At 32.4% G+C, this 14229-nt stretch overlaps 1 protein-coding gene across 2 annotated transcripts in view; it reads left to right on the top strand.

Annotated features, from left to right (window-relative positions):
• Positions 1-14229, top strand: part of LOC130673548 (neither inactivation nor afterpotential protein C-like) — a 1009353-nt gene that overhangs the window by 756642 nt on the left and 238482 nt on the right. The window contains exons 13-16 of one of the 2 annotated variants that reach the window (XM_057478586.1): positions 8295-8470; positions 8565-8776; positions 8866-8963; positions 9036-9211. In XM_057478586.1, the coding sequence (XP_057334569.1) occupies positions 8295-8470; positions 8565-8776; positions 8866-8963; positions 9036-9211 (662 nt within the window). Of the gene's footprint in view, positions 1-8294; positions 8471-8564; positions 8777-8853; positions 8964-9035; positions 9212-14229 lie in introns of both variants that reach the window. The other variant, XM_057478585.1, reaches the window with a different exon arrangement.

The raw sequence follows: 14229 nt of genomic DNA, 5'->3' as shown, positions 1-14229 counted from the left end.
TTTTTACCAATTACTCAATCATTATTACTCAATAAGTCTTATAAATCCTTAAAAACTCTTATAAATCCTGTTTTCTTGTTTCCGTTTCATTTTTATAACACTCTGAATAAGTCTTATCAACTCTGAAAAACTCTTATAAACTCTGTTTTCTTGTTTCCATTTTATTATGATAACACTCTGAATAAGTCTTATCAACTCTGAAAAACTCTCTGAGAAAGTCCGAATTTTCAGGGAATATTTGACTTACTCAGAGTTTTTCAGAGTTATTGAGACTTATTGCTACTTTTCTTCACTTCATCAGGAAAAATAAGGCTTTCAGAAAGACTTATACAGACTTCTGAAGAGTCTTTTTAGTCAAAAATTTCCACAAGGGCGGTATGGCATCAGGTCAGAATATGAGGTGGTAGTAGCTATGTGCTTGATCTGTGCTAGTGACGTCACGTCAGGTGAAAAGCAGGGGGTCATTCTACAGTCTGTCAATTATAATTTTATAATGATTTAATATACCAAATTATATTAAATGGGTCTCGACCTCTTTTTTATACAGTTCGCAGAATTCGAGCTTCTAAAATTGTATTTTGATGCTTCTAACGTTTATGTATTTTATTTGTTTAAAACTTTAGTAAATGTTATATTTGCAAATTAAGTACGTAAATTCGTGGTTTTTCAGAGATTTGTTTCACATGCTGGTGGCATGGTCAGTCAATTAGTTATCTAGTTTCCGATGCATGATAACTGATGATTTGATTTTAATTAATCAAAGATGATTTATATTTCATAGATCATTTAATGATCTGTACAGCTTTTAGTGACTGTACTGGAACTAGAGCTCCATTTTTCCAGGTCTGATAGCCAGAAGGGATTATACAATTATTTAAACAAATTTTAAATTAATATTATTTTATATTAAATGCCAGAAGGGCTTACGTTATCAGGTTCCTGGTAACTGTGCGCATGAGGTGATCACGTGCACAGGTTCTTTGGTATTTTTCCGTCGAATCGGTTTTAATACTCTATTATCTATTCAAATAAATCATAATTAATTTGAGAGTATTTTATTTATGTGGTGAAGCCACAAGATTATTGTGAACAATAAATTTTTTATTAAATACTCGAATATGGTTTTATAGTGAAGCTATATACACAATATTTATTTATACAATGTTTAAGCGACGTAGTCATTTCCAGGATTATAGTCTGAAGCGGTGAAACCGTAAACAGACCGGTTTAAATTATTTAATTAAATAATATTTTATTGATAATCAAAATTATTTATAGAATTATTAAATAATTATTAGCGATATTTAATAGGATTATCACAATAGTGGTAAAATCCGGTAACTATGGGGCATTGATTTTTTCAAGTTTTGGGTGAAAATAATATTTCGTGCGTGATACTGCGAGTCGGATCACGTGAAATATTGGAATGTGACGCTGAGAGTTCTAAGAACTATATTTTTAAAATTTATTTTGAATGATGTAATACATTTTTCTATAGAATTTTGAAAATTATCCAGAAAGAACATTTATAATTTTATTGTAATTTAATTATTGCTCAGAAAGAGCTGATTAAAAATTATAACGATTTTAATTTTTATTATTAGATGATTTTAATATTGTAATTGAATAGAGAAAATTACTATTGAACCTAAATTTATCAAACAAATTATTTTCTTTTAAACAGAGTATGATGATGATTTTAAGTAATTAATAAAGTTTTATGGTGCAAGTTAAGCTTGCATAAAGGTGTAATTTATGCAGGTAATATTGGCTGAAATAAATTATGATTAATGCTGGTTGACCAGGTGATTTAAAGGATTTTAGATCTTTAAGTTTTTAATTAAATTAGTTTTAATTATGCATGGAGCCATATGGGCATCACTGGTACAAAAGTTGAAGTGAAGCTAATGATTTTAATTTTTTTTTCAACGAAGTTATTTTAAGTTTTAATGCAATTAATGATTCTACTGTAATCTTTTAGGCCAGTTTGGCCCCACGTTGGACATAACTGAAACGTGAGTTGAATTGAAGCCAACGTTGGAGTAATAATTTTAATGAAATGAGGCTAATGCAAATTAATTAAATTTATATTTTTAAGTCTAATAATAAGGCCATGTGGGCCCCACTGAAACGATGTTGAGGTCCACCCCCTTTAATAGTGGGTGAATCAACCGTCCGTTACCCATTTCTGACTCTCGTAAGAAATAGGCCCGTGTCCCTTTTAGCCAGTGGGCTAATTATTTGGTAACTGATCCTGGTGTTACCCGGTTCGTAAGGACCAGACGACCGGTTGACCTTGAATTTATATATGCCAAGTGCATATAGAGGATCGGGAGTCGTGGAGCAAAATAAATTATATGAAAAGATAGACTATAAGTATTTGCGTAGCAAGCCAAAAGAGTGATAAGCATAAAAGGTTGTAAAAGGTACAATAATAGTATTGCTATACTTACTTATAAATTGCTGGTTCAATGTTGCTGGTAAAGATAGCAGGTAATAATTAAAAGCGAGAACAATTGTGATCTAGGTATCACAATTGTTTATTAAAAACCACAAGCAGGTGGATTACGGGGTTGCCGTCTTCTATAGGGAATGCTATAGGCTATGGTGTACGACCAAGGTCGTACAAGGTTACGCAAAGCGAACCACCACGAGGTTTCCGTCTTCTACAGGAAAATGCTGCAGGCTAGGGTGTGTGATTAATTCACACGAGGATACGTAAAGGCGTACCTCTACAGGGTTTCCGTCTTCTGTAAGGAAATGATACAGGCAATGGTGTATGAGTAATTCATACGAGGGTACGTAAAGGCGTACCTCTACGGGGTTTCCGTCTTCTGTAAGGAAAGGATACAGGCAATGGTGTATGATTAATTCATACGAGGATACGCAAAGGCGTACCTCTACGGGGTTTCCGTCTTCTGTAAGGAAATGATACAGGCTAGGAGGTGTAAGCAGGTTTACACGAGAATGCTGTAATTGCATCTCTACGGGGTTTCCGTCTTCTATAGGAAAAAGGTTATAGGCTAGGAGGTGTAGTCAGGTATACACAGGATAGACCAAGGTATATCCGTACGGGTTTTCCGTCTTCCATAGGAAATGCTATGGGCTCAACTTATCTAAGGTAATGCTTAGAAAGTACTAGACAAGTAGGTAAAGTTAAAAATTAAAAAAAAGGTTAAAACGTAAAACTACATTTATTATAAAGACATAATGAAAGTGAATATGAGAAAAAGCTGATATGTATCGGCGCACAGGCCTTTTTATAGATTAACGTCGGTGCTTACGCGCCGACGTGGTGCGCATCCTTTCCATTTAAAACACAAATGGAGAGGGATTATGAAATAATAATAATAATTAATCAATATGTTAGCAGGTAAATTAGATAACATAAGATGTACAACTCGGTAACCGTCTATTATCATGGTATGATAATGAGGTATCATTAACCTCGTTACAGTATGTGTGTGTGTGTGTGTGTGTGTGTGTGTGTGTGTGTGTGTGTGTATATGTATGTGTGTGACCGGTCTATAATTTTTTAACTAATGAACCGATTAGATGGTTAAGGTGGAAATCGAAAGAGCTTGTTGGCCATCAACTTTTCTGGAAATTTCAGATCATTTGATCAAATAGACTCGAAAATATTGGCAAATTACGAAAAAAAAATTTTTTTATTTTTTAGTTTTTTATTGATTTTTCAGAAATGACTTGTACGATCGACTTCAGAATCTAAGCAAATAATCTAAACGGTAAAAAACGGTTTCTTTCAAACATTTTCGAAACGACTGACCCGATCGACTTCAAATTTTAATCAGCTCTATAATTCAATCAAACGCGCCGATTGCCACCTCAAACGTCAAAATCGGTTATTTAGTTCAAAAGCTATCAGCGTGAAAAAGTCAAGAAAATAACATATTATGTTGTTTTTTCCGGATAAATCATAATATAATGTGCTAAAATGTGTCTGAATTCATACAAACTTTCCCTCTTTATGGTCTCTTTTGATCATCATATGTCATCCAACTGGTTCTTTAGTTTAAATCATATTATCAACAAAGAAATTGAAGAAACACAGTTCTTAATATTTTTCTTGGATATTTTATATGTCATTGCTCTGATATGAGCCAAAACTTACATAAATCTTGATTTTGATCACTGACAGTGATTTCTGCCTCAATACATTTATTTCATTGAACATAATCACGAATAAAAATTTAAAACTGCTTCTTTATTAATGATTTTCGATTCTTATATTTTCAAACTTTAGCATAGAACGTAACTTGTTAGAGATTGAAAAGCTCATAAAAAAACAATCGCATGCAATAAGATTTTCGAGCTCGAACATATAATCGCAGTAATGTTTTCGAGCTCCTTGAGCTCGAAAACGGCGGGAAGTTTTGGGGCTGGCCCGCAGGGCCAACCGACTCCCAGATTTTTTGTCTAATTTCGTGCTTACTTCATGGATTGATTCCAAAATTTCATCAGCTCTAAAACTTTGCAAGCCACGCCGAATGCTACCTCAATTATCGAAATCGATTTATTCGTTCAAAAGATATCGTTGTCGAAAAAATTTCAAAAAAGTGTTATTTCGAATAAAATCAAAAACGTTGAAGTGATAATTGTCAAAAAAATTTCAGTGTCAGAGACTGAAAAACTGTGCCAAATGCCACCCCATACGTCAAAATCGGTCTATTCGTTCGAAAGATATCGGCGATGAAAAATTTCAAAAATAACATCGGTCCACAAAAAAAAAGTGGTGTGTGCTGGATGTCAGACTATGATTTTCTGGCGTATTTTTTCCCGCTGAACACGAATCTGAAGTCAGAATTAGGGGTCAAACTGCAAATATTGGAGGAAAACCCAAAAAAACCGATAAAAATCACGATATAGTAGTTTTTTCTGTATGACGATAAGTCTTAGAGATTTCATCGTTGTCTGGCCCTTTTATCTTCAAATGACGTATGCAGTGGATTTCTGCTGCGCTTTTTTCCTCTTTTTTCGAGTTTTCCGTTGTAGCAACCAACAGTAATCTGCAAACATACTTAGTCTCCACTGTCCCTGAAATCACCGAACAAATTCCTTCAGATCTTGGTAAAATCTTACTCCACGCTCTTCACTAAAGTCTCCGTTATCCTCCAGAAATGGGTCGGGATGGGAATCATGAAAATGCATCTTCAAATTCAGTAGGCAACCTGATCTCAGAAATTTTTATCATAGTTGCCACAATGTTTTCGTAATCAGCATCCTTTGTATTACCTAAAAATTTGGTGCATACTTTCTTGAAACTTAGCCATGATGCCTTTTTTTGGTCATTCATAGATAGAACAATCTCTGCATCATTCAATAACTTTCGAATTACCGGTTCATCAAAAATGCCTTCTTTTAATTTAGCATCAGTTTTGTGCTTCAATACTGTACGCAAATATGTAGAACATTCCCTCCATCTTTATTAAGAGCCCTCACAAACTGTTTAATTAAGCCAAGCTTTATGTAAAGAAAAGTAATCAGAATTTTGGCTGAATGAACTAGCGGCTTTTTTATTGTATTGTGTGATCCAATTAAAAATGAAGATCGCGAAGGCCATACTTTCTTTATGTAGTGATTTTTCCGATCTCTACTATCAATCATACACAAATAGCGTGGATACTTCTTGAATCCAGATTGCTGGCCAAGTATCATGGACAAAATTTTTAATTCACCACATACTTGCCATTCATGTTCTTCGTACGATCGACGGTGTGGCTCAATAAGTTATAGATCAAATTGAACGGAATATAGTATAACACCAGATAGCTCAACTGGTAGAGCACTCGGCGCGATACCGACATGGTCTGGGTTCGATTTCCAGTTCGGGCTATCTAAATTTTTCTTAATTTACCTATTAATTGTCTTATTCAGAAGGTTCATTGTAAGTTTAGGTTTCACTATATTCAAAAAATTGGATGCAAAACAGCGCACCTTCACTGGCTTCGATACTCCAAAATGTTGACTAGCGAATCATTCTACACATCTCATCAAAAGGCAGTTGACATCGTAGTCCAAACATTCTGTGGTAACAGGTTTCTGCCGGTAAATGTACCGATTTAATTTACCAATTTTATATTTTTTGTCAAAGACAAAAAATGAAAAATATATTGAATCTGTGTGAGACCTAAATAAAACTCAATAGGCAATTAATCGATGCAATTACAAATTACGGTTGGATACTACCGAGAGAAGTAAGCAAAAACTGCGTCATAATAATATCATGCGGAAAAAATGCCGAAATCGTGATTTTTTTCGGTTTATTGGGTTCTTCTCCAATATTTGCCGTTTGACCCCAAATTCTGACTTCAAATTCGTGCTCAGCGGGAAAAAATACGCCAAAAAATCATGGTCTGACACCCAGTACACACCACTTTTTTTTTGTGGACCTGTATAATAGTTGTCATTTCGCCAGGATAACTAACATCATAAGTTATTGTACCTTGAATTGAACCAAGTCTAGCATTTTACAGTCTCTTCCGGACACTACGAATTTTACTGCAATCGTTTCGCTAGTTTAAGTGATATTACCTAAAAAATATTAGAAAAATATGTGTTTTTAAAATTTTTCTGGGATTTTTTACATATTTACACTCGTATCTGATCCAAAACTCATCAAACTTGCTATTGAAAACGCATTCATGGATTTTTGTCTGAATCAATTGATTTTATTGAGCAAAATCGTAAAAAAATCTCTAAAAACTGCTTGTTGGAACTCGAAGAGTTCAAACATACAAATATCTATAAAAATATATTGTCAAGCTTGTTGAGCTCAAATAAGTATTTCGACGAAAGTGTTTTCAAGTTGTTTGATTTCGAAAACATTGGGAAGTTTTTGGGCTGTCCTGCCAGGTCACCTGGTTTACGCTTATCCAAAAAATTAAAGGAACAAAAAAATTTTACAAATTTTTTAGTGATTTTCGGAAGGCTGTATTTCCGTGAAAAATGAGCGTATCGAAAAAACAAAAAAAGTAAATTGAAGCTTGAAATCTCTAGTTTAAAGATCTTCCAGCAAAATATTTTTTCAAGCCACGGTTTTTGCGGAATCATAAGAAAAAGGTCGAGACAAAATTTGTCTAAATTTTTTGGTTTTGTTTTTAAGGTCTACGGGGCCGGGAAAAATTTTTCAAAACAACGATTTCATGGCTCGCTTAGGAAATTTATAAATGAGTACAAAACAAAATATCCTAATGCGACCGAAGCTTGCTTAACAGAAAATTATAAAGAGACCAAAAATGATGATAATTCTGCTTATAATATTGTAGACAAAGAAGTTATTACATTTTATTCCATCACTTTTCATTAATTCATTTTAAAGTACGTCTGTATGAGGAAGGTATTTTATTTCTATTATTTCTCATAAAACAATGTTTTTTTTTCCCTTGATTTTCTGTTTAGGCCATGAAATCTACATAAATGATCATCGGTACTCTAGTGATAATAACAACCATCTTTTATTTCAACGATTTTATAGTCAAAAACGGTAAAAATGAAAATAGAATTAAAAATATTATAGGATTGATAACAAACACAAGTTTAACGTTAAATAACTTTTGAAGGAGTTATTTTATCGAAAATTCATAGGAGAACTTTTTTGTAGAACGTTCCATTTCCTATTAAAATATGCTTCGATCAAATTTTTACTCGCATTTGTTTCGGAGAAAAAAAATTAAGAGTCAAAAGTCTAAAAATCCCATGTTATTTTAATGGGAAATATAAAATGATTTCGGCCCGGTTTAATGTGAAAATTAAGAGCCTAATTGTGTTGGATATTTTTTTTTAGGTCATAAACTAAAGACTTAGGGAGCGATCAGTAAATAAAAATCGATTTGGGAAATATCGGACACCCTAGTATACATGCATAAACTTCTGAACCAATGGTATTTTTAGAAACTACTAGACTATTCATGTCAAGTTCTGGCAAATTTTTTAAAAATTCTACTATAGAGACGAACGCAATGTTTTGATTATGCAGGAGTCTACTTATTATCAGATAAATCAATAGTTTGGTGAACAGTATTGTGTCAAATTCACCTATAATAAATATTCGAATATTGATTTTTTTGAACGATGGCATACAATATTGAACCCACCAATGAGTATTGTATGATAGATTTTCATATTACCGCTCGTGAATATTAAAGAAAAAATTGTGAACCAATAAGCTTCTTTGAAATTTTTTTTGTATATTTATTTATTTTAATAGCGGATTTCTAATATCACAATAGTCACAGAAACGGATAAAAATATTACATTCTATTATTACTTTTCAGCATACAGAGGTCATACAACACGAAAGGAAATTTATTCCCAAAAAAGTACTTGGGATGAAAATACTTTTTCGCTTATGCAGTATTACTGCATCAAATGGAAATCGTACAGCATTTATCAAATTCTTCTATACTATAGGGGGTTCTGTTTCCATCAACTTGGCCAATTTTCACAGCAAGTATGACTCAATAATTAATTTTTATTTATTTGCTATAAAAACTCAAATCATTAGTGCTGATGTATGTAATTAATAGACGGTCTAAATTGGATAGGTACACTTATTCGACCGAAGTTATATGTTTCGATTAAATACAATGAATCAACCGATAAATTTGAATGAAGTTGATTTAAATGTCAAGAGGAATTCATATATTTATGAAAACCCTCGTTCTGTTTACAAACTACCATTTGATTTTTATCAGGAGTTTTTGGATTTTAATGTAGCATCAACATCTGAATCGTCAGAAAAGATGAAAAAAACAGGGTAAATAGTGATTTTTTATTCTAGTTTTATTGACAATTTTCGTTTTGCGTCAAAATTTCCCTAAACTGATGTGTAAGAAATTATGTCAGGTCAATATCATCAGCTTCTGATGAAGATAACGAAGCATGGAATGCACCTTTTCAGAAGGGTAATTTTTACTGGGATTCATCTAAGTTTGCTAAAAAAGGTATATACTCTTAATAAAAGAAATCGGTTTTTATTATGAGTGTGATTTCGTAGTTAATAAAATCATTTTTAGATATTGGAGTGCAAACGACAAATTCACCTCATCGTCTATCTCAAAATGATAGTTACAGCATAATTAATACACCATTTACCCGAGATCCTCGTTCATCATTCGATTTAGTACATCAAAAAAAATTGCACAACAGTTTTACACGTCAAAAATTTGTGGATCATCATTCAACAGATAAGGTAACTTAAAGAATGAATATTTATTGTTTTCAATTAATAATGAGCTGAAGATAATGATACAATAAACGTTATTGAAATCAAAGATATTTCGAAATAAAAAGAACATGAAACGTCCTTGACCACAGTCTTAATGATCTGAAGAAACAATGGATAGCCAAAATTCTAAATACTTTGGATACTTAATGCAACTTCTCCTTGAATATAAAGAGACTAGTGATAGAAACAATCGATAAAATATTTTTCATTTTCTAGTTTGATTTGGTCGTTTTACCATTCTTAATAATTTATAATTTAAATGAATAATTATTTCAATTCTTTCATTGTTTAAATTTAGCATCATTAATAAGTGTCAAAAATGTAGGTGTGCTAGACCGTCAAATATTGTGAGATTCGTCAATTCCGCCATTACAAAATGGTAGAAATACTTATACTTACCAGTTTTTTTATCGGCTGGAAAAAAAATTGGATTATGTTACGAGCCGGCATCCTTTATTCCTTACGCATGCATATATATGTGGGTACACATATATATATATATATGGATAGAAATAAATATACCGAAATTAGATGACACACATATGTCAAAATCGGAGAAATTTATACCAAATGTACATTTAAATAATTTGAAAATAACTTATACGGATATGTAAAGATTTAACAATATTTATATATTTTAAATGGAATGAAATATATATAACTTCGCGAAAAATACACCAATCGGATCGTTTTTTTTTAAATCTTCGGTTTTAAATGTTCTTTCGAGGAAAAAATACGTTTTTATTCTTAATCAATTCCTTCATTGTTTATTTTAAGTTTTAAGCAAAAAAAAAAACGTTTTTTCGAAATGTATGCCCCCTTCGATTTTTTTGAAAAAATTCTCAAAGAAACTTGGATGAATTCAGAAAATTTTTAGACCAATCCAATCGTGGGCAAACGATTCGTTCTATTTTTTTTCTTAATTCGAAAAAAATTTTATTCCCTAAATATTATTCTTCGACTTAATTTGACCAATAAACATTCTCAGATCGGTCTATTTAGATGCTATAATTTTATTGCAAATACTGTGCCGTTTGGAGTATACTATTTTTTGAAGTTTTTATAATCATTCAATTAATAAATTTTAAAAATCAACTATTAACTACTTATAAGTTATCTCTATGATCTAGAAGAGGTGGTACGTAGCCTTATTGGGACGATAGCCAATAAGGAACAAAACAAAATCCCGGAAAGGATAGTAAATGAAATTGATCCGCATTTGAACTCCAAAGTGATAAACAAAGTTTATTTTTTTTGACGCTTAAACAATTTTTGAATTTTAAATTCAGTTGAATTTGAGTATTGTTTTACAAGTAAACTTTCATCGTCATTTGGTAACACACAATGAAGTTTTTGAGTTCCTTTCGTAGTTGCTGTTCTATTAAACTTTATTTTGTGATACCAAATGACGATAAAAGTTTACTTGTTAAACAATACTCAAATTCAACTGAATTTGAAATTAAAATATTGTTTAAGCGTCAAAAAAAAAAAAAACTTTGTTTATCACTTTGGAGTTTGTTCAGTCACGAGCTTGATTAATTTCAAATCCTTCGTGCATTTTCACTATTCCGGGAGTTGCCGAACTCGCTACTGGCTTCAAGGTCAGAATAGTGCCGGGTCACTCGCTATATGGGCCCGACACTTGCAATTTATTGCTCATGACCGTGTATAAACTGCATGAGAACCCGCTACTAGCCGGCCAATAAGACAATTCGTATTATATTAGCCGGCCAATCAAAAAATTCGTCTCATAACGGCGTGCTCAGCTGCCAATAAGAAAAATCAGCTACTAATTGTTTCCTGTTGGCGCGCTTTTAAGCCAATGGGAAAATTCGCTGGGACAGCCATGCTGTCATCATCTCCAAGCGGGAACGAAGGAAAACGCCATCGTTTCATCATTCTATTCTACAACGTGCTCTAGTACCGTTTACCTCGTGTTCTAAAACCGCTTTGCAATTATGAAACTATTTCTGGTGTTCTAATACTAACTCTTGTGCCGATTTATATTCAATATTTAGTCAGTAAAGTAGTCAGGCTGCTATTTATTGATATAACTAATTTGTCATTCGCGGATAATTAATTAGTAAATTAATTTTACGTGAACGTAACCGCTATCGACCACGTGTCGACATTTTTATACGTGATTCGTTTCATTTTAGTTGCATTCGATCTCGCGTACATCTTGTGTTTGAATTCGCTATCAATAATTATTTCTAATAATAATTATCTGTAAAAAGTGTAAATAAATCTATAATTTATTCTTTATTAATTCTTCTTTAATAATTATGTAATTTTTATTTGTTTAAAACCTCACGCCTAAACCAGATCCATTCTGTTTCACTCGCTCACTTTACAGAGTTCAAATGCGGATCAATTTCATTTACTATCTTTTCCTGGATTTTGTTTTGTTCCTTATTGGCTATCGTCTTAATAAGGTCACGTACCACCTCTTCTAGATCATAGAGATAACTTGTAAGTAGTTCTTAGTTGATTTTTAAAATTTATTAATTGAATGAGTAGAAAAACTTCAAAAAATAGTATACTCCAAACGGCACAGTATTTACAACAAAGTTATAGCATCTAAATAGACCAATCTGAGAATGTTTATTGGTCAAATCAAGTCGAAAAATAATATTTAGGGAAAAAAAATTTTTTCGAATTGAGAAAAAAAAATAGAACGAATCGTTTGTCCATGATCGGATTGGTCTCAAAATTTTCTGAATTCATCCAAGTGTTCTTGAGAATTTTTTCAAAAAATCGAAGGGGTGTTATGTCCAAATAATTTTTTTTTATTTTAATAATTATTTAAAATAATTATTACTGAGCTCCTCTTTGCAAAGCACGCGAAAACGCAGCGTCAGCTTTTTCACCTTTTTTATGCGGCAAAGAATAGTGGGAAGACACCTGCAATAAGTTTAACGAATAAACAACAAACTGTCGTCACTTTCCACCAATGACGATAATTATAAATTCCCCATCAAATCGCCAAGCAAAGTTAATAAAAAGCCTGAGCACCCATAGCTCAGTGCTAGTCGGTTCTTAAAACTTACGGTCCGCGAAGATTCGAACGTCGAAATTTCGTGCACTCTTATTACAGGAATCCGCCCTAGGCGTTGAAAAGTCAATAAGAGGATTTTTAATAATTTTTAATCTAAACTCTATTGCAGGAATCCGCATCTGCGTTGAAAAGTCAATAGAGCACTTTTTAATTTATCTAAACTAATTCTTATTGCAGGAATCCGCTACGGCGTCGAATAATCAATAAGAAATAGTCAAAGATCGTGAATTTATCACTAACCTTACTGCAGGAATCCGCCCTAGGCGTAGAATAATCAGTTAGGCATTTAAACTAAAATCTTTTGTATCCAATTATTGCAGGAATCCGCTTCAGCGTTGAATAATCAGTAATTGAATTCAAATTATTATTAAAAACCCTCAAATAATGATCTAAGATTCGATCTGACGCAACTGAAGTAATCGTTCGTCCAGTACAATATTTGTCGGATCTTAAAAAACTATCCGGTACGATCGAACCAGTGACGCAAATCACGTGAATTTGCGATTCAATCTCGTGCCGAGTTAATTTGCGCATAAAACCACTTTTCGGGTGTGTAAAAAGGACGCATTAAATATAAATTAAAATCTTATAAAAATATCCGTTACGGATAAATAATCCTATAATATAAATTAAATATAAAATTATGAAAACTAGAATGAATAAGTGACGTTTAGTTGAAATGTTGTAATCTGAAACATCTAAATAAAGACAAAGGTCATCACTCCAACCTTGCGGTTTTCATTCGAGAGTAGTACATAAGGTCTCATCCTATAACCTAGCCGCGCCCACTCAACCCAAATCCTAGGAGGAAGGTCAAGCGAGCTGCAATGTTCTGGAGCGGTAAAACCTGCCGTACTAGAAGAAGTTACATCGAAAGGTAGGTGAAGAACCAATTTTCCTATCCATCATAAAATACTTTTGGCTTAAACAAGAGCACCAGTCTCTTCGGAGACGTTTGGGTTCTTAATATTCGAAAAGATCCACTATAAATAATAAATTATAGGAAGATAATTTCTTCCTCGTATTTTTTATTGTTGTCCGCACCGTCCAACCCGCTTGTCCAAAAATTACTATCGCTACCAAAGGGAGAAGTCCCGGATAAAGAATTAAAAATGAAGCGGCGGACATAACAGGGACATGCATTTTGAAAAAACGTTTTTTTTGCTTAAAACTCAAAATAAACAATGAAGGAATTGATTAAGAATGAAAACGTATTTTTTCCTCGAAAGAACATTTAAAAACGAAGATTCCAATAAAAAAACCGATCTGATTTGTGTATTTTTTGCGAAGTTATAAACGTTTCAAAAAGAAACCTCGTATTTTGAAAAAAATCAGTATCTCGGAAACGATTAGTCGAAAAAATTTGAAGAAATTCATGAGAGCGTTTTTTATCAGCCTCCAAAACATATAAATTTTTCAAAAATATCGGAGGGGGTGACCTCAAAAAGTGGCCGATTTGGTATGGAATGCCCCATATATACATGTTTGAAAATAATTAACTGTATGTTATATCTATATGGGTCATTTCACCAAATAAAATTATTTTTACGGGGCGACCCTCGTTGATTTGGTTCAAACTTTGTGGAGTCGTTCTATATATTGAAAAAAATATTCTCTGAAAATTTGAGCCTTTTATATGTAGCTGTTTCAAAGTTATGATTTTTTGGAATTTTGAAAATTTTTGTTTTCAACTTTTTCATTAATTTTTTTGAAGGAAAAATTTTTTTTTAAAAATGAGCACATAACAGTTTTTCGCAGGAAAAATTCTCAGCTTTCCAATAAGAATATCCATTTTTCATTTTATGTTACAAAAGACCTTTTAAAATTCGATTAAAGACGAAAAAACGATTTTTATGACTGTGCGGCGCTTGATACATCTAATTTGATATTTTTTTCTGAAAGCTGAGACTTTTTCCCACAACAT

The sequence above is a fragment of the Microplitis mediator genome, chromosome 8, assembly GCF_029852145.1.
Source record: "Microplitis mediator isolate UGA2020A chromosome 8, iyMicMedi2.1, whole genome shotgun sequence".
Taxonomy (NCBI): domain Eukaryota; kingdom Metazoa; phylum Arthropoda; class Insecta; order Hymenoptera; family Braconidae; genus Microplitis; species Microplitis mediator.
The sequence above is the reverse complement of the archived record's forward strand: the minus strand, read 5'-3'. Positions and strand labels throughout refer to the sequence as shown.